Source organism: Idiotropiscis lumnitzeri, chromosome 4 (assembly GCF_059441095.1).
Source record: "Idiotropiscis lumnitzeri isolate Australia: NSW breed Sydney's pygmy pipehorse chromosome 4, RoL_Ilum_1.0, whole genome shotgun sequence".
Classification (NCBI taxonomy): Eukaryota; Metazoa; Chordata; class Actinopteri; order Syngnathiformes; family Syngnathidae; genus Idiotropiscis; species Idiotropiscis lumnitzeri.
Window position 1 is genome coordinate 12,032,972 of NC_142394.1, and position 25,763 is coordinate 12,058,734.

Consider the following 25,763-nt stretch of genomic DNA (forward strand, 5'->3'; position numbering starts at 1 on the left):
AATGTCTTACCTCCCCAGACGTGTGTCTCCTGTCGGGGAGCACCAGCGTGTTGGCGTGGCTGCCCGGGACGATGGTGGACCCGATACTCATTCTGGGTCCAACTAACATGTAGCGTTTGTCTCCTGATCTGTACTGGATGCTGTGACACAGCGTGCCATCATAATTAGTGTCTTGCAGATATTTGGAAGTGTACTCTGTGGATTTGGAGCACTGCATGGCGATCAGCACGATGATGCTGATGACAAAAAGGAGCGACACCGAGCCCAAAGTGATGATGAGATAAAAAGTCACATTGTCCTCCTCGTCACCTTTTGCTGCACTTTTGACGTCGGAAGCCGCAAAAGCCTCTTTGGGCTCCACAAGTTTGACGGTCACAGTAGCTGTTGCCGAGAGCGAAACGTTGCCGTTGTCTTTGACCAGGATGAGCAGTCGATGCTCAGCCTCGTCCGTCTCCGTGAAGGAGCGAAGTGTTCTGATCTGGCCCGTATAGCGGTCCAAAGAAAACAGACTGTGGTCGCTGACTTGCTGCAGCGAAAACAGCAACCAGCCGTTATATCCGATATCGGCGTCATAGGCTCGGACTTTAGTCACCAAGTCTCCTGCTTTCATGTTGCGAGGAATCTCCTCCACACCTTCGGCAGAACCGTTGGAGCTGACTGGATACAGGATGACTGGAGCGTTGTCGTTCTGATCCAGAATGAACACGTTCACTGTCACGTTGTTGCTCAGTGGAGGACTTCCACCATCAGTGGCCACCACTTGGAAATGGAAACTTTTCAGCCTCTCAAAGTCAAAACTTTTTTGCGCGGACACTTCTCCTGTTTCACTATTAACATTCAAAAAAGACGTCATCAAATGCTCACTGCCTCTATCTCTTAATATGTGATACTCAACCACAGCATTGCTTCCCTCATCATAGTCATGAGCTGTGACCGATAAAATAGCATTTCCCGGAGTGTTATTTTCATTCATGTAAAATATATATGTACTACGAGAGAATTCTGGACTGTTATCATTTACATCAGACACAATAATTTGTATAGTTTTGTCTGAAGATAAAGGTGGCTCCCCTGCATCCTTAGCTACAATTTTGACACTAAACTGTGACTGCTGTTCTCTATTCAAAATTTGCTTTGTAACCAAAGAATACATATTATTCTGTAAAGATGGAGACAATATGAAAGGGACATTTGGACTTGTATAACACATAACTTTTCCATTAAGACCAGAATCTGAATCTTTAACACTTATTAAAGCAACAGTGGTCCCTAGTTTTGCATCTTCTGGCAATGCGTTAGAAAATGACGTCACTTCAATATCGGGAGCGTTGTCATTTACGTCAACAATATGGATAATTACACTTTTGTCTGTCGACAGTGTTGCCACTGCTTTATCTGACGCCTGGATATCTATCTCATACCTGTTACATTCTTCAAAATCAATCGGACCCGCCACAGTGATTACCCCTGTCACGTGATTTAAATTAAAACGAGCCCGCGTGCGGGAATCGACGTCACTGCCAAACGAATAAACAACGTCGCCATTTGAGCCTTCGTCTAAATCTGTTGCGTTCACTCGCACCACTATCGTCCCGAGGGGGGAATTCTCATTTAAATGCACAGTGTATGACTCCTGCGTGAAAACTGGGGGGTTATCATTGACGTCAGACACCTCCACTATTACTGTCATGTTCCCAAATAGTGGAGGTTTCCCCCCATCCGTGGCTGTTAAAAATAACACGTGAGTCTTGACAGATTCTCTGTCCAGGGACTTTTGGAGAACCAACGTGGGCGTTTTACGATCCTCGCCTCGATCTTTGACTTCCAAACGAAAGTGCTCGTTGGGGCTCAGCTTGTAGTGCTGAACAGACAGAGAGCCCGTGTCTGCATCGCGCGCAGCCTGCAGCTGAAACCTCGCCCCCGGCAGCGCAGATTCAGAGATCTCCAAAGTCTTTTGCTGCTCTGGGAAGCTCGGTGCGTGGTCATTTATGTCCACGACCTCCACCGCCACATAGTGCACCTCGAGTGGGTTTTCCAGGACGGTTTTTAAATCGATCACACAAACCTTGCTGCGGTCACACACTTCCTCTCTGTCAATGTTGCCGTTCACGTACAAGATGCCGTCGTCCTGATTCACTTGAAAGGGGGGCTCCGCAGTGCCGCGCACAATACGGTAGCTTCTCTCTTTCAGCGTGGCCCTGTCGAGACCCAAATCCTTCGCGATATTCCCAACAGCAGTACCTTCCTTTACTTCCTCTGGGATGGAATATCTCATTTGTGCCGACACCTGGCTGAAAATCAGAAGCATCAAGCAGGGAACCCACATTGTCTGATGTCCTCTTTGTTCCATCACGTCACGGGAAAATGCGTTCCACGAAAAGACAGGCGTTTAAATAACCATACAGCTATTTGAAACTCGTCTCATCATCAGCCTTGTAAACGAGAATAAGGCATTTATCTGAGCTCCACTGAGTGGCGAAGCTCTTAGTACAGAGAGGAAAAAGGTTTGGTCAGTTGCGGTGTGAGAGGAATGGGACGTCTCTCGTGATTTTTGTGTTCGGTGACGTCACCATATTGCCTCTCGTTTTCCGGCTGTATACTGGCACCAAGTGATGTCAAACAGCATAGCATTTGGATTAGTGATTTATTATAAGAGTAAATAAGTTCACCCTAAAAATGTAAGTAACACATTTGCTTAATATCCAGCCCCTACGCACAAAATGTAGGCTATTATTTTACCTCCATGATCAGAGACAGCCTGCATCCAGACTACAGTACAGTTTTTTAATGAGCAAAAGAGTCGGCTGCAACGTCGATGGTTTCAAATCACCGTTCATAAAACTTCACAAATAACATAAAAATTATGAACACCAAACAGGTATACTATGTTTGAAGTCATCAAAAATTCACTACAGTATATTTGCTTTTATGAATGTTAATTTCGTAACATTACCAAATGAAGCTTTGCTTTATGTAAAAATGTTCCACAACCTCATTCCAACATCATCCCCACTTTCGTGGCTGTTTAACAAATAACTTAAACACACATAAGTCAAGCACATATTTGATAGACCACTGATTAAAATCAATCTAAATTTCCACCCAGTCAAAATCGCAGGTGCCCCTCCTCTTCCCGACAATAAACTCTCATTTGTTCACTACCTGTCAATCAAACATTTGCTCTGTGACGCTGCCTGACTTTGGAAGAGGCGGGGCGGAAAAATGTGTGCAGGCCAAAATAATGGCCAAAGCCCTCAACGATCACTGAAGTTATCCATACGCTACACGCTACCAAAATAAGCAGCGTGATGTTACGCCATACGAAAAAAATAGAGAGACAGAAAAAGAAAATACACTAAGAATGTTATCGCCAAAGAGTAGGATTTTTTGTTTCACAAACGTGGGCTCAAGTGTCCGTGTCTGCTCTGTGGCGCGATTCTGGCATTCGATTAAAGATGCAACGAGGAACTGAGATTCATCAACTTCATCTACGGAATTATTATTCCAATAAGAGTGATTTATATTTTTTAATCTCTGTTACGCAGCCGGTGTGCGCTCTCTGCGTGCGGACGATGGAGTTGGACATGATCATGACGAAGTTTGTTCGATATGATTTTTTTATGCATGTTTCATTCTCCTTTGGTCTTTCTTTCTTTTTTCCTTCCTTTTTTTTTGTTCCATGTTAAAATACGCATGCAGACTATCCAACTACTTTTTATATAAGAGGGCCTGGATACTATAATTGTAATAAAAATAACATAATATGAATTATAATAATAATTTTACACTATGGAATCATGTGCAATGTACAAAATAAGCAAATTCATTTGGACTATGGTAATAAGCAATGCCAAGAAAATGCTTTCCATGACTTTCACTACATTTTGCACAGAAAATATCCCCGCTCAATAGAAAATCTCACGTTTACAACAAAACTTTACCTATAAAAGCTCTGTAATGTAAACACTTGCCTGACCAAAATGCACAAAATCTACACCATATTGTGTAAATTCACATCAATTTTCAATCAGAGTCCACAAAGTTTAATTACATGGACGTGACTTGACAGTACATGTCCTTTGGAAATCATTGAATAAAAAAAATCAAGGAATTTATGCCTTACCTCCCCAGAAGCGTGTCTCCTGTCGGGGAGGACCAGAGTGTTTGCGTGGCTGCCGGGGACGATGGTGGACCCGATACTCATTCTGGGTCCAACTAACATGTAGCGTTTGTCTCCTGATCTGTACTGGATGCTGTGACACAGCGTGCCATCATAATTAGTTTCTTGCAGATATTTGGAAGTGTACTCAGTGGATTTGGAGCACTGCATGGCGATCAGCACGATGATGCTGATGACAAAAAGGAGCGACACCGAGCCCAAAGTGATGATGAGATAAAAAGTCACATTGTCCTCCTCGTCCACTTTTGCTGCACTCTTGACGTCGGAAGCCGCAAAAGCCTCTTTGGGCTCCACAAGTTTGACGGTCACGGTAGCTGTTGCCGAGAGCGAAACGTTGCCGTTGTCTTTAACCAGGATGAGCAGTCGATGCTCAGCTTCGTCCGTCTCCGTGAAGGAGCGAAGTGTTCTGATCTGGCCCGTATAGCGGTCCAAAGAAAACAGACTGTGGTCGCTGACTTGCTGCAGCGAAAACAGCAACCAGCCGTTATATCCGATATCGGCGTCATAGGCTCGGACTTTAGTCACCAAGTCTCCCGCTTTCATGTTGCGGGGAATCTCCTCCACACCTTCGGCAGAACCGTTGGAGCTGACTGGATACAGGATGACTGGAGCGTTGTCGTTCTGATCCAAAATGAACACGTTTACTGTCACGTTACTGCTCAGTGGAGGACTTCCACCATCGGTGGCCACCACTTGCAAGTGGAAACTTTTAAGAGTCTCAAAGTCAAAACTTTTTAGAGCTGAAATTTGTCCATTTTCAGAGTTAATGCTAAGAAATGATGTGTGCCCATTGTCTTTTGCTGTGTTCCTCAAAATGTGATAAGAAATTAGTGCATTTTCTCCTTCGTCACGATCAGATGCTTTTACAGAAAATACAAAATCACCTGGTTTATTATTTTCATGAATGTAGAATGTATAAGGACTCAATAAAAATTCTGGGCTATTATCATTTTTATCTGATACAAAAACACTGATAATCTGTGTGGAGGAAAGAGCTGGTTCACCTGAGTCTTTCGCAATTATCGTTATATCATATGCCTGTTTCTGCTCCCTGTCAAGCTGGGACTTGGTAACAACAGCAAACATGTTATCCTGCATAGATGCAGTTAACATAAAAGGAGAATCTTCAGAAACATGACTCATTATTTTGCCATTAAGGCCAGAGTCTAAGTCGGTTACACTGATGAGTGCTACTGTTGTCCCAGCTCTAGAGTCCTCGGAAACTGCGCGAGACAAAGACGTCACTTCTATCTCCGGACGATTATCATTCATATCAATAATTTTAATAATGACACTTTTATCCGTTTTAAAGGGGATGCTTCCTTTATCTGACGCCTGGATGTCAATATCATAACTGTCCTGCTCCTCAAAATCAACGTTGCCCTTCACAATAATCTCCCCAGTGACAGTATCAACGACAAATAATTGTCTAATTTTATCTTTGACGTCACTGCCGAACGAATAAACAACCTCCCCATTGGAGCCGAAATCAGAATCTGTTGCATTAACTTGAATGACAGTCGTGCCCACCGGGGCATTCTCTTGCAGCGTTACAGTATAAGCCTCTTTGGTGAACACCGGCATGTTGTCATTCACGTCCAGAACCTCGATGAGGATTTCAACGGAGCCTGTTTTTGGGGGTGTACCCCCATCAATGGCTGTCAGCACCAGTTTGTGGTTCCGTTTGCTCTCTCTGTCAAGCTGCCTTTGCAACTGCAAAATGGGCGTTTTGCCGTCTCGCCCTCGGTCTTTTACCTCCAAGCGGAAGTGATCGTTTGGGCTGATTTTGTACTGTTGCACAGCGTTTAGACCACCGTCCGGGTCATACGCATTTTGCAGCTGATATTTAGCACCCGGCAAAGCGGACTCGCTTATTTCCAGTCTTTTTGTCTTCTCCGGGAACGTGGGGGAGTGGTCGTTTAAATCTATTATTTCCACTGCGATATAATGCACCTCCAGTGGGTTGTCGAGAACAGTTTTAACATTAATCAAGCACACATTACTCTCCTTACAAACCTCCTCTCGGTCAATTTTGCGCTTTGCATAAAGGGCCCCGTCGTTCTCATTTACCTTAAAGAGACTTTCACTCGAGCTGGAGATAATGCGGAATCCCCTTTGCTTTATTGAAGCAAGGTCAATTCCTAAATCCTTCGCAACATTCCCAACAAAAGTCCCCTCATTGAGCTCCTCAGATATGGAATATCTGAGCTGGGTGGAAGCAGAACAGACGCATAAAAACAACGCCAAGACTCCGAGCAAGGGCCGGCGCTCCCGTCCTCTTTGTTCCATGTTGTGCGGCCAAAATACAAATCCAAACATGTCCAAAATATCCCCGTTTTTATAGTTTCGTCCCTTGAGATTGCAAAATGATGGCACCTATACGACTCCCTTTTCGCTTTTAAATTGAAAAGAGCGCAAAAATACGAACGAGCGCGAAAGGATCCCTGTGGATTCGTCCGTTTGTGTTTGCTGAATGAACCACTAAACCAAATATTGAATGGGCGGACCCAGCCTGTGAGAGACAACGTTAAATATCCTTATATGGTAACACACTGCCACCCTGTGAGCATGTGGGATAATATGTTCAATTTACCCCATAAGAATTGACACAAATGCTGACAAACACTTGCAGTATTGAGCTCCACAAATGTGTATATATATATAAAAATAGAGGACTATCAAATATCTAAATCGAAACATTGTGCATTGGTATGCAATAGAATACCAAGCAAAATAGAAATGTAATTTGGTGAAGGAAACTTCCATTTCTTTGCATTACTTTTGGCGTTTTCAAAAACAAGTACTGATTATTCACTAATTGTTGATAGTGACTTACAAATATCCATAAAGTGTACTCTGAAGAAACAAACAATGTGTTTAATTTACTACAAAATTTTATATGAAGTGAATCCACTTTTAAAAATTATCTGGATATGGATATACATTTTTAAGTAGACTATACATTTACTTAAAATGCATCTACATCCACGTGATTTTATTTTGTTCAACCACTTGACGAAAGAGACTTCAGAAATGCAACACTCATTTTTTTCAGTGCATGTATACGACGATAACCTACAATCATGTTGGTTATGCTCTACGTAGGCAGAGGACATTCCACTACACTTTTACTCATCACAGTAACACCAGACGTTCCTAACAATAATGTAAAAAAACAGTAAATATTTATCATAAATTAAATAAATATATTAACCAAACATTCGGGTCCACACTAATAATAATCCTTGTCCGCTGCTAAATAAACTCTGCATCGTTTTACACGAAAAAAAACATTACCCAAAGCAAAAAAAAAAACAAAGAAAAGAAACCGATGCAAATTACTACAGTGATTTATCGTGCTGTAAACACGTGCCAAAAATGTTTTCATATATGTTACGAGACATACTCGAGTACACACGACCAGAACTTTCCAGCACCATGGACAGCAACGTTACAGTGCAAATGGTCTTAAATCTGAAGGCCCCGTTTAATGATTCCGCTTCTTGATATTATCTGCACCTTTGCAAGGCTTGGAGAGCTCATATTTGTCTTCTTTATTAGAGATAGATGTCCAGTATCTATACTTGGCATTCATTTAGTATGGAGATATAAATGTGGTATAATTCAGCAGTAGAATGTGAATCTTACTGCCTTAATTTTTTTAAAGTGTATTACAAATCACAAAAATTACACAATTGGCCAAATGTTTTGAGGATCTTAATTATCTTAAAGCTAAGAATAATGTTTGGGATGTGTTGGTAGATTATATATGGCCAGTTTATTTTAAAATAATGGAGTGGTCAATGCGCCTATATGCATCATTGTTCATGTTGTTGTTTTCTTGTTTTCATTGCAGCTGCCTTGAAAGCGCTAAATAAATAAAGTTGAGTTGAGATGTGAAAACAAGGGACAAGACAATCTAATTTAAAGGGTAAACAATAAACATAGGACAGAGATCACATCTTCCAAACCACACATTGGAGATGAAGCCATGTGGAAATACATAATCACTGCCGAACAAGCCTAAAATAAAACTAACAACAGATGAATTTTACAGGGAAACAAAATTAAAAAAATGTCTTACCTCCCCAGAAGTGTTTCTCCTGTCGGGGAGCACCAGCGTGTTGGCGTGGCTGCCCGGGACAATGGTGGACCCGATACTCATTCTGGGTCCAACTAACATGTAGCGTTTGTCTCCTGATCTGTACTGGATGCTGTGACACAGCGTGCCATCATAATTAGTTTCTTGCAGATATTTGGAAGTGTACTCTGTGGATTTGGAGCACTGCATGGCGATCAGCACGATGATGCTGATGACAAAAAGGAGCGACACCGAGCCCAAAGTGATGATGAGATAAAAAGTCACATTGTCCTCCTCGTCCACTTTTGCTGCACTTTTGACATCGGAGGCCGCAAAAGCCTCTTTGGGCTCCACAAGTTTGACGGTCACGGTAGCTGTTGCCGAGAGCGAAACGTTGCCGTTGTCTTTGACCAGGATGAGCAGTCGATGCTCAGCCTCGTCCGTCTCCGTGAAGGAGCGAAGTGTTCTGATCTGGCCCGTATAGCGGTCCAAAGAAAACAGACTGTGGTCACTGACTTGCTGCAGCGAAAACAGCAACCAGCCGTTATATCCGATATCGGCGTCATAGGCTCGGACTTTAGTCACCAAGTCTCCCGCTTTCATGTTGCGGGGAATCTCCTCCACACCTTCGGCAGAACCGTTGGAGCTGACTGGATACAGGATGACTGGAGCGTTGTCATTCTGATCCAGAATGAACACGTTCACTGTCACGTTGCTGCTCAGTGGAGGACTTCCACCATCGGTGGCCACCACTTGAAATTGGAAACTTTTCAGCGTCTCAAAGTCAAAACTTTTTAGTGCCGATATTTGTCCATTTTCTGAATTGATATTCAGGCTGTGCAAATAAATATGTTCCTTTTCTCTTCCCTCTCTTAAAATGTGATATGTGATGTGGGCATTATCACCTTCATCATGGTCAAATGCGCTCACGGAAAACACTGATTGGCCTGGAGGATTGTTCTCAGTAACGTAAAATGTGTAAGGCTTCAAGGAAAACTCTGGACTGTTGTCATTCACATCTGACACAACAATAGTTATTCTTTTTTCAGATGACAAAGACGGCACACCTGCATCTTTAGCAACTACTTTAACCTCATATGTGGATTGTTTTTCTCTATCCAATGGTGATTTCGTTACTACAGAATACATGTTATCTTGAGTTGAAGGCGTTAACACGAAGGGAAGATTTTCACTGAGTGAGCAAATAACTTTTCCATTTAGACCAGAGTCTTTATCAAGAACACTTATTAATGCTACAGTGGTACCCGGTCTCGCGTCTTCTGCTAATGCTCTGGAAAATGACGTCACCTCTATCTCTGGAGTGTTGTCATTCAAATCAATTATTTTCACAAGGACACTTTTTTCAGTTTGGAATGGAGCAGATCCTTTATCAGAAGCTTGTATGTCAATTTCATAGATCTCCTCTAATTCCGAATCAATCATCGCTTGTACCGTAATTACACCTGTAAGGGGATCAACACGGAACAGTTCACGTATTCTGCTGTTTACATTATTACCTAAAGTATATATTATCTCACTATTGGTGCCCTCATCTAAATCAGTGGCATTCACTTGTATAACAGTTGTGCCAATAGGAGTATTTTCAGTAAGAAGCACTGAATAATTTTCTTCAGTGAAAACAGGCATATTATCATTAACATCCAAAACACGCACCCATATTTCTACAGTTCCGGATCTACTCGGTTTTCCTCCGTCAACAGCTGACAAGAGCAATTTGTGTTTGCTCTTTGTTTCTCTGTCGAGCGACTTGAACAGCACTAAAATTGGTATTTTACCATCCTTTCCTCGTTCTTTAACTTCCAAACGAAAATGGTCATTAGCACTGAGTTTATACTCCTGGATGGAAAATGGCCCCACGTCAGGGTCGTGCGCAGCTTGCAGCTGGAGGCGCAAACCCGGCAAAGCTGATTCAGAAATTTCCAGACGGGACGCGTTCACGGAGAAGCTCGGAGAGTGGTCGTTAACATCCAGCACCTCCACGCTCACGTAGTGAATTTCCAGCGGGCTTTCCAACAACGTTTTGAGCTGGATCACACACACGCTGCTCCGCTCGCACACCTTCTCCCTGTCGATGACTCGATCCACATACAGCAGACCGTCACCATGGTTGACGCTAAAAATCGACTCTGATGAGCCCTCCGCGATGCGGTATCCTCTCTCTTTCAGCGTGGCCTTGTCGAGTCCCAAATCTTTCGCTATGTTGCCCACAACAGTTCCTTCTTTCACCTCTTCTGCGATGGAATATCTGATCTGTGCGCAAACTCTGCTCCACGACAAAATGAACACAGCAATGAAGGCAAAAAGCCGCCTTTGTCGCACAGATGAGTCACGTCCTTCACGTTTAATCATGATGGAGCAATGATATCAGTAGTGACTCAAATATATACCTTCGCCAAATGGGATAATATCCAAAAACTATATTTTAAATCCTCAAACCACAGCGCTGACTATATTCACCGTGTGCGCCCTGAATGAGCCAAGCACTATTGTGTGAAAATCCACCCGATGAAGGGGTGGATCATTTTTTCACAAAGAGATTCTCGGAGCTCATGCGTGCTCATATACTGACACCAAGTGATCGCCTCCAGTATGAGAAACGGGGACTATCAAGATTAAGTCGCAAATACACACCCGTTAAAGAAAAACAAACTACAACGAATATTTTTGATTTGACAAAAAAATAAACAAAGTAAAGACGAATTGAGAATTGTTGCGCAATCGTTGTAGTAGCACAATCACACCAGGGAAGGTTTGGCCTACACAGCGTATATATTTGAATAAATTCTTCTTGACGTCTGGTCAGTGGTTTGAGCGAAGTGCGTGTAGGTCGAACGAGCGCATCAATAAAAACAATCATTACCGAAATGTATAATGAGGAGGCGATGTTTTTCTATGGAAAATAACCTTTATTTTGAAGGGCATGCACGGAAAACGTGCAGCGGTCTAAGCAGGAGCCGTGATCACGTGATGGAATTGAATTGACTTGACTCAAATATGTGCTATTTGGAGGACAGCTACGGACGCGTAAATAGATTTAATGTGGATTTTTGCACATTTAGATACACGAGCAATTGCCCCTTTTTACACCTTTGATATTACGTGCAATTATGATACTCAGATAAGCCACGCCCCCGTTGGATCTTAATGCATAACCGATATGTCGAATTTTGTGCCCTTATTTTATGTTATGGAGTTTTGTATATGCTTTTCTTATGTTTCTTATGTGTCTGTGTGTTTGACACCATATTCTGTAAGTGTCATTATTTCAGTACTGCTGTGCATTTTTGTTCTTCCTTTTTAACTATAATCCTCATTTTAATCTGTGAATACCTGTCATGCTATACTGCAGTAGCATACCACAATGAAATGAAAACTGGGCTAAAATTATGGCCCGGTTTGGCCAGACATCATCATAAGTGTGAGTCCTGTTCGGAAGTTTGACTGCCAGGTACTTAAAGCTATATACTAATGTGTTATTTCCTCCTGGTTTTGAGGAACAAAGTCACAAATCAAATGCCAAGCCAGCCTGCAATTTACAAGTTCAATATATTGTAATGCCCATCCCAATGGCCAAGGATGCATACAGTCGTTAATGAAATCTGTTTGTTTAAATAAACCAAATGACAGCAAATGATACACATTTACACAGGAGCTGCTGATGGCCACAACTCTCACCCACACACTCCATCTTCAAACTAACTGCCCGAGCCAATCTTCCCCAACCCTGCTCGTCCTCTCTCATTGATATCACCCACTACTCAACTGACGCCGCATTCAGATACACAAAACAATAATCAGATATTATTATATGTATAAATAAGTGACAGCCAATGAAAACAACAGCAGCATTAAGCAAAGTCTTTTTCATTCCAATATCCAATTCCCCAAATTCCCCACTTGGGCGAGTTCAAAATCAACATTTCAAAACACTCAAAGGTATTTCGCATACGTGTCATTTATTGGAACCATTCAATGCAGAACGAAAAAAATGGCCTTACCTCCCCAGAAGTGTGTCTCCTGTCGGGGAGCACCAGAGTGTTGGCGTGGCTGCCCGGAACTATGGTGGACCCGATACTCATTCTGGGTCCAACTAACATGTAGCGTTTGTCTCCTGATCTGTACTGGATGCTGTGACACAGCGTGCCATCATAATTAGTGTCTTGCAGATATTTGGAAGTGTACTCGGTGGATTTGGAGCACTGCATGGCAATCAGCACGATGATGCTGATGACAAAAAGGAGCGACACCGAGCCCAAAGTGATGATGAGATAAAAAGTCACATTGTCCTCCTCGTCCACTTTTGCTGCACTTTTGACGTCGGAGGCCGCAAAAGCCTCTTTGGGCTCCACGAGTTTGACGGTCACGGTAGCTGTTGCCGAGAGCGAAACGTTGCCGTTGTCTTTGACCAGGATGATCAGTCGATGCTCAGCTTCGTCCGTCTCCGTGAAAGAGCGAAGTGTTCTGATCTGGCCCGTATAGCGGTCCAAAGAAAACAGACTGTGGTCGCTGACTTGCTGCAGCGAAAACAGCAACCAGCCGTTATATCCGATATCAGCGTCATAGGCTCGGACTTTAGTCACCAAGTCTCCCGCTTTCGTGTTGCGGGGAATCTCCTCCACACCTTCGGCAGAACCGTTGGAGCTGACTGGATACAGGATGACTGGAGCGTTGTCGTTCTGATCCAGAATGAACACGTTCACTGTCACGTTGCTGCTCAGTGGAGGACTTCCACCATCGGTGGCCACCACTTGGAAGCGGAAACTTTTCAGCGTCTCAAAGTCAAAACTTTTTAAAGCTGTGACGTCTCCATTTTCAGAATTTATATTCATAAAAGATGTTACTATGTTTTCCTTCTCAGCTCGAGCTATTTTATATTGAATGACTGCATTTTCATTTACATCATTATCAGTTGCCCTTAAAGAGAATACTGATGCACCGGCAATGTTGTTTTCCGTCAGGTAAAAAATTATGGGGCGCTGTTCAAAATGTGGACTGTTGTCATTGACATCAGATAACTCTATGTTGAATGTCCTAAAACTAGATAAAGGAGGCTCTCCACAATCTGTAGCTTTAATTGTTATTTCATAATGAGAAACCTCCTCACGATCCAAAAATGCCTTAGTGACAACTGAATATGTGTTCTCCTTATAGGAAGGTTTTAAGTCAAAAGGGACATCGTTGGTGAGGTGTAAAATGATTTTACCGTTTACACCAGAGTCTTTATCCATCACACTAATGAGGGCAATAACTGTACCAGGCTTTGAATCCTCTGACACTTTATTTGACAGTGATGTCACGTCTATTACAGGTGGATTATCATTGACATCTTTTATTTTTACAACAACACGACACCTGCTTGTCAGTGGAGGTGTTCCTTTGTCAGAGGCCTCAATTTCTATTTTATAAATCTCAGATTCCTCATAGTCCACAGGCCCTTTCAACTTAATTTGTCCACTCAAACTATCCATTTCAAAAATATCAGAGACTTTGCTTGTCAAAGTCTTGCTGAGGCTATATTCAATTTCACCGTTTGAACCTTCATCTGGATCTGTTGCATTCACTCGTGCTACGATTGTTCCACCTGATACATTTTCGTATATTTCAACACTGTAAGTCTCTTGACTAAACATGGGTCGATTATCATTAATGTCAAGCACAATAATGGAAACATTAAGTGTGCCTGACTTTTGAGGTTTCCCTCCATCCACCGCAGTAACAAATAGGAAGTGTTTATTTTTTTGTTCTCTGTCTAAAGACCTTTTCAGGACTAAAAACGGTATTTTTTCATCATCACTCTGAACAACATCTAATTCAAAATGTTCATTAGACGTTAGTGTGTATGTGCGCACGGAGTTAATTCCAGCATCTGGATCACGGGCTGCATGCAGCTGGAATCGGGTTCCCGGTGATGAATGTTCAGCTATTTCAAAAAGCTGTTTCGTTTGAGAAAAAACAGGACTGTGGTCGTTAACGTCGGTGATTTCCACCACAACATAATGCACTTCGAGAGGATTCTCAACCAGGATCTTGAGCTCCATTAAGCAGGCGCCGCTCCCCTGACAAAGCTCCTCTCGGTCAATTTTGCGTCGGACCTGCAGGGCACCATTGTCTGCGTTTACCTCGAAATATGCGTCCACGTCTCCTGACACCACCCTGAAACGCCTGTCACGCAGTAAGCTTCTCTCCAGTCCGAGATCTTTTGCAACATTGCCCACAACAGTTCCCGTCGCCATTTCCTCAGGAATAGAATAGCGTAGCTCGGCCAAAGCCCGCTCCCCGAAAAACAACAACAGGGACGAATGCAGAAGAAAGCACAAAAAGCTCCACGTTTTGCATCCACGTTTTCCTCCCATTGTTATTTAAGAACGACGAGAGTTAAATTAATAAAACTGCTAAATAAACCAGCATAGTCCCACAGCTATGCGTAATGTGATCAGAAATCAAACAGCGCCGTTCAGAATGTCGCAACAAATGAATGCTCTCTTCTGATTGCAGACAAAAGCATACAGGAGTGGAGATGCTCGTCACTATATTTGTGTCACAGTGACATCTAGAGGATATTATAAGTATTATAAGCATCCTTCCGACAATTATCTAAATCACTTATCCTGAGGCGATCAAATAACTATACTGTACCACGTGACTTCAATGGTACATCCAGAAGAATCCAGAAGAATATGCCAAAAATTTTAAAAAGCAGTAGCTATGTAAAACGGACTTAGGGCGATTTGGTGATGGCTCTCTTTTCCTACTAAAACTAGAAAATCACGTTGTATTCGTGTATTGATACACACAGAGTGTAAAGTAGTCACACTAGTCATAGTCAATGTTTACGAATTACATGGTTCACTGTTTGTTTCGCCAAAGAGTCATGTGGAGATTTCAGCACCGCGGAGAGCGGCGCATCAATCCGATTTTTGTATTCATTTATCCCACCAAAAAAGTAGTCTTTTAAATACTAAACAACACATTTGGCATCAAGACTACAAGTAACACAATAACCTATTTATTTTATTGTTTACATTGGTGTGTGTCTGGGGGGTTAAATGGATAAGAAAGTTAAAAACTGATTTAAGATTAATACAGTATGTAAGGAAAATGATGAAATATATTTCACGTTCAAATATTCTTATTTCACGTACAACCACCCACACACGTGTCAGAAAGTGGGAATAAACACATTCATGTGCTATGTTAATTGATCACATAGCAATCAACGACACAGTGCATATCTGTACATTCATCAACATTATTGATTGCCGTGCAAATTCTTACCTCCCCAGAAGTGTGTCTCCTGTCGGGGAGCACCAGAGTGTTGGCGTGGCTGCCCGGGACGATGGTGGACCCGATACTCATTCTGGGTCCAACTAACATGTAGCGTTTGTCTCCTGATCTGTACTGGATGCTGTGACACAGCGTGCCATCATAATTAGTGTCTTGCAGATATTTGGAAGTGTACTCTGTGGATTTGGAGCACTGCATGGCGATCAGCACGATGATGCTGATGACAAAAAGGAGCGACACCGAGCCCAAAGTGATGATGAGATAAAAAGTCACATTGTCCTCCTCGTCCACTTTTGCTGCACTTTTGATGTCGGAAGCCGCAAAAGCCTCTTTGGGCTCCACAAGTTTGACGGTCACAGTAGCTGTTGCCGAGAGCGAAACGTTGCCGTTGTCTTTGACCAGGATGAGCAGTCGATGCTCAGCCTCGTCCGTCTCCGTGAAGGAGCGAAGTGTTCTGATCTGGCCCGTATAGCGGTCCAAAGAAAACAGACTGTGGTCGCTGACTTGCTGCAGCGAAAACAGCAACCAGCCGTTATATCCGATATCGGCGTCATAGGCTCGGACTTTAGTCACCAAGTCTCCTGCTTTCATGTTGCGAGGAATCTCCTCCACACCTTCGGCAGAACCGTTGGAGCTGACTGGATACAGGATGACTGGAGCATTGTCGTTCTGATCCAGAATGAACACGTTCACTGTCACGTTGCTGCTCAGTGGAGGACTTCCACCATCGGTGGCCACCACTTGGAAACAGAAACTTTTCAACGTCTCAAAGTCAAAACTTTTTAGTGCAGATATCTGCCCATTCTCTGAATTTATGTTAAGAAAAGATGTTCCATCATTTTCAATCCCTGCTCTAATAATGTTGTAGGAAATGGCAGCATTTTCATTCACATCATTATCTGTTGCACTGACGGAAAATACTGACTGTCCAGCAATGTTGTTTTCTGAGAGGTAAAGGTTAAGTGGATGCTGGTGGAAATCTGGTTTATTATCATTCACATCTGATATTTGAATAGTTAACATTTGAAAAGTAGACAAGGGGGGCTCACCACAGTCTGTCGCCGCAATGGTTATTTTATAGTTTGACACTTTCTCTCTATCTAAATATCCCTTAGTAACGACTGAGTAAATGTTTTCTTTGTAGGAAGGTTTTAATTCAAATGGGACATCATTGGTAATTTGTGAAATAATTTTACCATTCACAGCCGAGTCTTTATCCGTCACACTAATAAGAGAAATAACTGTACCGGGTTTGGAGTCTTCAGACACTTTACTTGACAGGGATGTGACTTCTATTTCAGGAGGGTTATCATTGACGTCTTTGATTTTCACAACTATTCGACACCTCCCAGTTAATGGCGGCTGTCCTTTATCAGATGCATGAATATCAAGTTTATAAATCTCAGAGTCCTCAAAATCAACAAGCCCTTTCAACTTAATGAGGCCACTAAGTTTGTCTAATTCAAAAATGTCGTAAGCCTTATTTAATGTTTTACCAAGGCTATATTCTATTTCACCATTTGTTCCATCATCAGGATCTGTGGCATATACCCTTGTAATGCTTACACCTGGTGGCGTATTTTCTTTTATTTCCACAGTATAAGTATCTTGATTAAACGTTGGACGGTTATCATTACTGTCAAGAACAATAATTGTCACATTAAGTGTGCTTGATTTTTGTGGCTTCCCTCCATCAACTGCAGTAACTAATAGCACATGTTTAGTGTTTTGTTCTCGGTCTAAAGGCCTTTTCAGCACTAAAAAGGGAATGTTTTCCTCGTCATTTTGGCTGATATCTAGTTCAAAATATTCATTAGTCGTTAAAGTGTATGTCCGCACTGAGTTCATTCCAGCATCTGGATCACGAGCTGCTTGCAGCTGGAAACGCGTCCCAGGAGACGATTGCTCGCCAATTTTAAATACCTGCTCTTTGTCAGGAAAGCTCGGGGAGTGATCATTCACGTCAGTAATTTCCACGACGACGTGATGCATTTCCAGTGGATTTTCAACAAGAATTTTCAGCTCCATGACGCACGCTGCGCTGCCCTCACAAAGCGCCTCTCTGTCGATTTTCCCACGGACAGCCAATGCACCACTTTCCGGCCTCACGTGGAAAAACGTCTCTTTCGAACCAGAAACCACGCGAAACTGTCGATCCACAAGAGATGATTTATCCAGGCCAAGATCCTTGGCAACATTTCCAACCACAGTTCCCTCTTTCACCTCCTCTGGAACGGAGTAACGAAGTTCAGCCATGCAAGCCTGTTCTCCCAAATATAAATGTAAAAACAAAACAAAAGCCAGCCAGTGGCTGCAGCCTTTAACACTTCCCATCGGTCCAACAAACATCAGAGACGACGACCTCTCTTCTATGAATAATATACCGTCCCTTTCACAGCAATGTATCTATGTCTGCGCGGAAAGCACACGCAGATCCTCCTGATTCACATCTAAATGGTGAGCTGGATCAAACAAAGGATGTTCCAAGGGTGGGACAGTGTACGTTTCGCGTCTACTAATATTACAGTGACACCAAGGGGGAGGGAATAGTACTGTCGTAATTCATATAATGGAATAACCCTTTAAAAATATTCATTGACAGCCTGCAATCAAATCCCGTAAAATAGATAAGCATATATTTGAATGCAACAGACAGCAGGCTATATAAGGCATCATCCACAGCACGCTTTCCCTTTAAGTTCGTGGCACAAATTGCTGAATATGTTGATGTGCCTTGCACCGCAGTTTATAGAACTGCCTGACTAAATTACCCGAATTCGAAGAATGTTGTCAAGAATGAAAGCGGTTAATGTTGACCTTTTATTTTGCTTCAGTTTTCTATTGCTGAATGATTTCTTGAGAAGTTTTTGCTTCTTTTATTATTTGTTTGTGTTTAACTTAAATAATTTTTTTGTCATTAATAGTCAGAACAATTTATTATTTTTTATTGTAATAACCCTTTACATTAAAGTTTATTTGCGCAATGAGCTAGTTGTAAAATCCTAAAAATCTAAAAAAAAAAACTAAAAAAAAAACAACATATTTAAGCAACACCTTTTTCTTGTGTTGCTCGATGACAGTCATTCAACAGCCAGCAGGGGGAGCATACACATCGGAAATCAAAATGTAAATCTTTTCCATGTTCAGCAGAATGTAGTTCTCCTTTTAAAAATCAAATTTGCTTATTCATTTTCCTCATTTCCAGTGTGCAGTAAGCCATTAAAAGCTTGTTTCATAAGAATACTAAGTGAATTATTTTCCTGGTCCAAAAATTGATCCATGCTGTGCAAGGGGGGGGGGGGAAGTCTTGTGTGTTGAATGCAACCAATTTCACCCAAATTGTATGATTCAATCCATGACAATGGCTTTTAGTTGGCCAAAGTAGTCGCGATAGAATCAAAAAGTGTAATTTGATGGAAGTGGTATAATATTGACATATTTATACATACATTTTAAATTATGAAGTCAGACAAAACATCTCCGGCCTTGAAAAGTTTTGTTGGATTCACATCAACACAGCTGAAGTACAAAAAGGACACAAGACAGACACAAGGCTGATGTGTAATTCTTAGTGCAGAATGACAGAAGCACTTCAGTACTCATGTCCAAAATCATATATTGAGATATTGGAATGGAAACAGACATCAACTCAAATGTCTTACCTCCCCAGAAGTGTTTCTCCTGTCGGGGAGCACCAGCGTGTTGGCGTGGCTGCCCGGGACGATGGTGGACCCGATACTCATTCTAGGTCCAACTAACATGTAGCGTTTGTCTCCTGATCTGTACTGGATGCTGTGACACAGCGTGCCATCATAATTAGTGTCTTGCAGATATTTGGAAGTGTACTCGGTGGATTTGGAGCACTGCATGGCGATCAGCACGATGATGCTGATGACAAAAAGGAGCGACACCGAGCCCAAAGTGATGATGAGATAAAAAGTCACATTGTCCTCCTCGTCCACTTTTGCTGCACTTTTGATGTCGGAAGCCGCAAAAGCCTCTTTGGGCTCCACAAGTTTGACGGTCACGGTAGCTGTTGCCGAGAGCGAAACGTTGCCGTTGTCTTTGACCAGGATGAGCAGTCGATGCTCAGCTTCGTCCGTCTCCGTGAAGGAGCGAAGTGTTCTGATCTGGCCCGTATAGCGATCCAAAGAAAACAGACTGTGGTCGCTGACTTGCTGCAGCGAAAACAGCAACCAGCCGTTATATCCGATATCGGCGTCATAGGCTCGGACTTTAGTCACCAAGTCTCCTGCTTTCATGTTGCGGGGAATCTCCTCCACACCTTCGGCAGAACCGTTGGAGCTGACTGGATACAGGATGACTGGAGCGTTGTCGTTCTGATCCAGAATGAACACGTTCACTGTCACGTTGCTGCTCAGTGGAGGACTTCCACCGTCGGTGGCCACCACTTGGAAACTGAAACTTTTCAGTGTCTCAAAGTCAAAATTTTTTAACGCTGATATGTGTCCATTAGCAGAATTAATGTTAAGGAAAGATGCAATGTCATTTGTCTTCCCCCCTCTAGATATTTGATATGAAATGGCTGCATTTTCATCTACATCTTTGTCCGTTGCACTCACGGAAAATACAGATTTTCCCGCAATATTGTTTTCTAAAAGATAAAACTCGAGCGGGGATTTTTCAAAATGTGGACTGTTATCATTTACATCGGACACCTGAATGTTTAGAGTTTTAAACGCAGATAAAGAAGGCTGACCACAATCAACAGCTTTTATTATTAATTCATAATATGGCACATCCTCTCTATCCAGAAATGTTTTTGTTACAACTGAGTATGTGTTCTCCTTGTAAGATGGTTTTAATTCGAATGGCAAATCATTTGTAATTTGTGAAATAATTTTAGCATTCACACCAGAGTCTTTATCGGTGACACTAATTAGGGAAATAACTGTACCTGGCTTAGAATCTTCAGATACTTTATTTGATAGTGATGTCACTTCTATTTGTGGAGTATTATCATTGACATCTTTAATTTTGATTATAATTCTACACTCTCCTGTCATTGGAGGTGTCGCTTTATCTGATGCATCAACTTCCAACTCATAAAATTCTTTTTCCTCAAAATCTATTTTTCCTTTTACACGAATCTCTCCTGTTACTTTATCCAGTTCAAAAATATCATATACGTCTCGACTCAGCGTTTTTGAAAAAATGTATTCTATTTCTCCATTAGTTCCTTCATCCGGATCTGTTGCATTCATTTTAAATATAGACGTGCTAATATCAATATTTTCGGCAATTATAATTTCATAAAAATCCTGGCTAAAAATGGGTCTATTGTCATTGCTGTCAAGCACAATAATGGACACATTTAAAGTGCCTGAACGTGGAGGTTTACCTCCATCGACTGCCGTGACCAGCAGCGAATGTTTGTCCTTCTGCTCTCTGTCCAGAGATTTCTTCAGCACCAGAAACGGAACCTTCCCCACGTCGCTTTGGCGGATATTGACTTCAAAATGGTCATTTTGCGTCAACGTGTACGTGCGGATGGAGTTGGTGCCTGCGTCTGGATCTTGGGCTGTGTGCAATTGAAATCTCCTCCCTGGCAAAGTGTGCTCGGCAATTTCGAACGTCTGCTCGCCTTCAGGGAAGCTCGGAGAGTGGTCGTTCACATCCACAATTTCCACAAGCACGTAGTGGATTTCAAGAGGGCTTTCCACAAGGATTTTGAGCTCCACCACACATGCAGCACCGCCGTGGCACAGCTCCTCTCTGTCAATTTGTTTGTGCACATACAGAGCCCCATTGTTCTGATTTACCTCAAAAATTGACTGCTTGGATCCAGACACAACTCGGAACCGTCGATCGATCAAGCTGCTGACGTCGAGCCCAAGATCCTTGGCGATGTTTCCCACCAGGGTTCCGTCTTTAACCTCCTCAGGAACCGTGTATCTTATCTGAGCCCGAACATGCTCTCTGAACAAAATCATCACAGCCAGATAATATCCAAACCAGAGGCGTCCCTTTTCCCAGATGTTACGACCTTTCCCCATCGTTATCCAACAAAGATCAGAACCTTGTTACTGAAACAGACACGTTTAGAAGAGCGCGATGACTGAACGCACTGCAGCATTTGATCCGCTCTGCTTCCTTTGCTCCATTCAGACAAAGGACAAGTGAGAGGAGTGCCAAAGCTATTTGTGGTCTCCTGATGTCATAGTGACACCAAGAGGTAGCAAGTATGAACTGATTTTAGTACATCATCATTATTCTATCAGATATTACCTGCTCACGTCAAAGAGTTTTCTCTAATGAATAGAACCCAAACCATCAACATTCTCTCTAAATAACAAAATCTGCAACTACATTCATTTAATTAAAATAAGCCACAATTCTCATTAACACAAAACCTTTCAATGATTCTGAACGACTGACAAAGCCAAAGAAAAACAAAACATGTTTTTGCTAGACTGCAAGATTAGTGGAATTATATTTCACAACGGAAATACTGCAACGTCACTGCACTTCAAATTCTATGAACACACAATGATTTATGTATTGCATTGTCACCAAAAAGAGTAAATTCGAGAAGCATGTGCAGTGCAGCACTCTCCATTTAAATTAAAAAAAACAAAAGAGAAGAAATAAAACGTGAACATTAAACTGCAATATGCCACAGATTAGATGTAGGACACGGAAGTATAAGTGAGGTATAGCCGAACTAGGGAAATTTAGCTAACTAAATTGACAGGCACATAAGCTAAGTAGGTAGGTTTTGTAATCCGTAAATTAAAAAATATTAAAGTAGAATTAAAGTGTCAAAGCCACAACTCCACTGTGATCCAAGCATTTCTGCTTTCTTAAAGAACACTGAAGTCAAAAGTCAGACCACGAGTGATCCTCAGTGATCTATTTACTATATGCGCACAAAATTCTGCAGAATTCTTAACACTCCAAATTGTAGGCATGAAATGATTGTTATATTCCAGGGGCACTAAAATCAAGATATCTGAGAAGTATGTGCATTACACCACTCATGCACCACTAATGCCTGGGAAAAAATACATGCACAAGAGTAACCCGGGTTGTATAACAATTTATGGTAATACCTTGATCACATAGTCACTGAGCAAAGTTGGCCTTTTAGAGTGAAAAAGATAAAGCCTGAAGGTACATTTAGCATTTCACTAAATTGACTTGTAGGTATCGGTGTGTGTTTTGTTATATCTACATTAAGAAGAACAGAATAATAGTGTCAAAGAGAGAACTCAACTGAGATCCAACCATCCTGACATAAACGGTTCCGGAAAACACATAAAACAAAACATCAGCAAAAGAAATCAATTTGTTTGCTTCCTTACCTCCCCAGAAGTGTGTCTCCGGTCAGGGAGCACCAGCGTGTTGGCGTGGCTGCCCGGGACGATGGTGGACCCGATACTCATTCTGGATCCAACTAACATGTAGCGTTTGTCTCCTGATCTGTACTGAATGCTGTGACACAGCGTGCCATCATAATTAGTGTCTTGCAGATATTTGGAAGTGTACTCGGTGGATTTGGAGCACTGCATGGCGATCAGCACGATGATGCTGATGACAAAAAGGAGCGACACCGAGCCCAAAGTGATGATGAGATAAAAAGTCACATTGTCCTCCTCGTCCACTTTTGCTGCACTTTTGACGTCGGAAGCCGCAAAAGCCTCTTTGGGCTCCACAAGTTTGACGGTCACGGTAGCTGTTGCCGAGAGTGAAACGTTGCCGTTGTCTTTGACCAGGATGAGCAGTCGATGCTCAGCTTCGTCCGTCTCCGTGAAGGAGCGAAGTGTTCTGATCTGGCCCGTATAGCGGTCCAAAGAAAACAGACTGTGGTCGCTGACTTGCTGCAGCGAAAACAGCAACCAGCCGTTATATCCGATATCGGCATCATAGGCTCGGACTTTAGTCACCAAGTCTCCCGCTTTCATGTTGCGGGGAATCTCCTCCACACCTTCGGCAGAACCATTGGAGCTGACTGGATACAGGATGACTGGAGCGTTGTCGTTCTGATCCAAAATGAACACGTTCACTGTCACGTTGCTGCTCAGTGGAGGACTTCCACCATCGGTGGCCACCACTTGGAAACGGAAACTTTTCAATGTCTCGAAGTCAAAACTTTTCAGCGCTGAAATTTGTCCATTTTCCGAATTGACATTCAGGAAAGATGTGACATCAGTATGACCCCCCTGTCTGACAATGTAATAAGACACTGCAGCATTGTCGTCTAAGTCTTTATCAAAGGCATTCACTGAAAAAACTGAAGCTCCAGCTTCATTGTTTTCTATTAGATACAACTCTAAAGGATTTTGTGGGAATTTTGGGATGTTATCATTTACATCTTTTACTTGAATGTTTACAGTTTTAATTGTGGAAAGGGGAGGTTCACCACAGTCAGTAGCTGTTATTGATATGTCATAACTTGATTTTGTTTCTCTGTCTAAAGTGTCTTTTGTCACTAATGAATACATATTTTCCTTAAATGATGGCTTTAATTCAAGCGGTACATTTTCTGTCAAACTGCAGATAACTTTGCCGTTCAGGCCCGAATCATTATCAGTGATACTGATGAGAGCAATCACAGTCCCATGTTTTGCATCTTCCGGGACCTTGCTAGTAATTGATGTCACTTCAATCTCGGGTTTGTTATCATTCACATCTTGAATCTTGATGATGACTCGGCAGTCTGTTGTCATGGGAGGTTGACCTTTATCCGAGGCCTGCACATCCAACTTGAAAATATTGTATGTCTCAAAGTCAATTTGCCCAGCTACTCGAATTTCTCCCATTTTTTTGTCCAGGCTGAAAAGACGCCTCACCTCTGCATTCATGTCATCCCCAAATGCATATTCCACTTCCCCATTAGCTCCCTCATCCAGGTCAGTGGCTTGCACTTTTATTACTGAGGTGCCTGATGCCACATTTTCTTGCAATTCAACAGAATAAACCTCTTTAAAGAAAATCGGTCTGTTGTCATTTATATCTAAAACCCTTATAGTAATATTTAGGTTTGCAGATTTTGAGGGAGTCCCTCCATCTATAGCAGACAAAATCAGGCTGTGGTTAATTTTATCTTCCCTGTCTAGCTGCCTTTGCAACACTAGAAAGGGGATTTTATCTTCCCCTCTATCACGAATTTCAAGTTGAAAACGGTCGTTCTGATTCAGTTTGTAACGCTGGATTGAATTAATTCCAACATCAGGGTCTCTTGCCCCTGGTAATTGAAACCGTGCACCAGATAAAGTATTTTCTGCTATTTCTATTATTTTCCCTCCTTCTGCAAAGGTTGGTGCGTGGTCGTTGGCATCTGTCACTTCCACGGAGATATAGTGGATCTCTAGCGGGTTCTCAACAACAATTTTGAGATCCATCACACAGACAGCATTCCTGTCGCACAGCTCCTCGCGATCGAGGCGTTTACGCACGTGCAGAAGCCCATTGTTCGGGTTTACCTCAAACAGCGCGTCCTGTGCGCCGGACACAATGCGAAACATCCTGCTCGCCAAATTGCCGATGTCGAGGCCCAAATCCTTTGCAACATTCCCAACAACAGATCCGACTTTAACCTCTTCTGGAGTGGAATATTTCAGCTGGGCTGAAACCAACTCCCCGTAACAAAGCAGAAGGGAAAAAAGCACAGGGCGCGTCCAGTACATGTTTATCCGTCTTCTTCCTTGATCTTCGTTTGAGAACAACTTAAAACACCGTAATTAAATAGCAATTACTATTTATTCCACACGACGCCCGTGGTTAGATATAAATACACACGCTCGGACAGAGGAAGCTCCACATGCGAATCCGAGCGATTGATTGTATTCTTTGTACTCCAGCAATGGCACTCTTTTAAGCGAACAAATTGTGATGTCCCATCCACGTTGTAACGCTGACACCTAGTGGACCATCAGCAGTGTGAAACTGTGGTGACGCAGTTGTCTTGGGAGCATGGGTGGGTTTGCAGTTTCACGATAACTTGAAGACTCGGGAGTGTGTGTGTGTGGAGGGGGTTTAGGTGTGTGTCAGCTAGTTTTCTACCGTTGCCGAGTTCCTATACCGGAGATTGTATTTTTGCTTGCACATTAAGGACAACGTTACTGCATGTTGCAAAATGGTTGTATTCGTGTTTTAAGAATGCAGGGTGAAAGTTGCAGCTGGCTACTATAGTGGGGATGGATTGAATAGGTTTGTCACGGGGAAAAGACAGTA

The 25,763-nt window shown here is 42.4% G+C and overlaps 1 protein-coding gene and 2 pseudogenes across 10 annotated transcripts in view; all 3 read right to left on the reverse strand.

Moving 5' to 3' along the window:
- The window catches only part of LOC148338135 (protocadherin alpha-C2-like), a 154,027-nt gene that overhangs the window by 120,815 nt on the left and 7,449 nt on the right, over nucleotides 1-25,763 (reverse strand). For 2 of the 10 annotated variants that reach the window (XM_088294872.1, XM_088294883.1), the window contains exon 1: nucleotides 22,892-25,357. The exons of 2 other annotated variants lie outside the window; for them this stretch is intronic. In XM_088294872.1, coding sequence (XP_088150998.1) covers nucleotides 22,892-25,216 — 2,325 coding nt within the window. In that variant the 5' untranslated portion in view covers nucleotides 25,217-25,357. Of the gene's footprint in view, nucleotides 1-10; nucleotides 2,562-4,123; nucleotides 6,634-12,280; nucleotides 14,736-15,557; nucleotides 18,037-22,891; nucleotides 25,358-25,763 lie in introns of those variants that run through there. 6 more of the 10 variants (XM_088294868.1, XM_088294880.1, XM_088294860.1 and 3 more) reach the window with 4 other exon arrangements.
- On the reverse strand, nucleotides 8,137-10,749 carry LOC148338137 (protocadherin alpha-3 pseudogene; annotated as a pseudogene).
- On the reverse strand, nucleotides 17,973-21,682 carry LOC148338138 (protocadherin alpha-8 pseudogene; annotated as a pseudogene).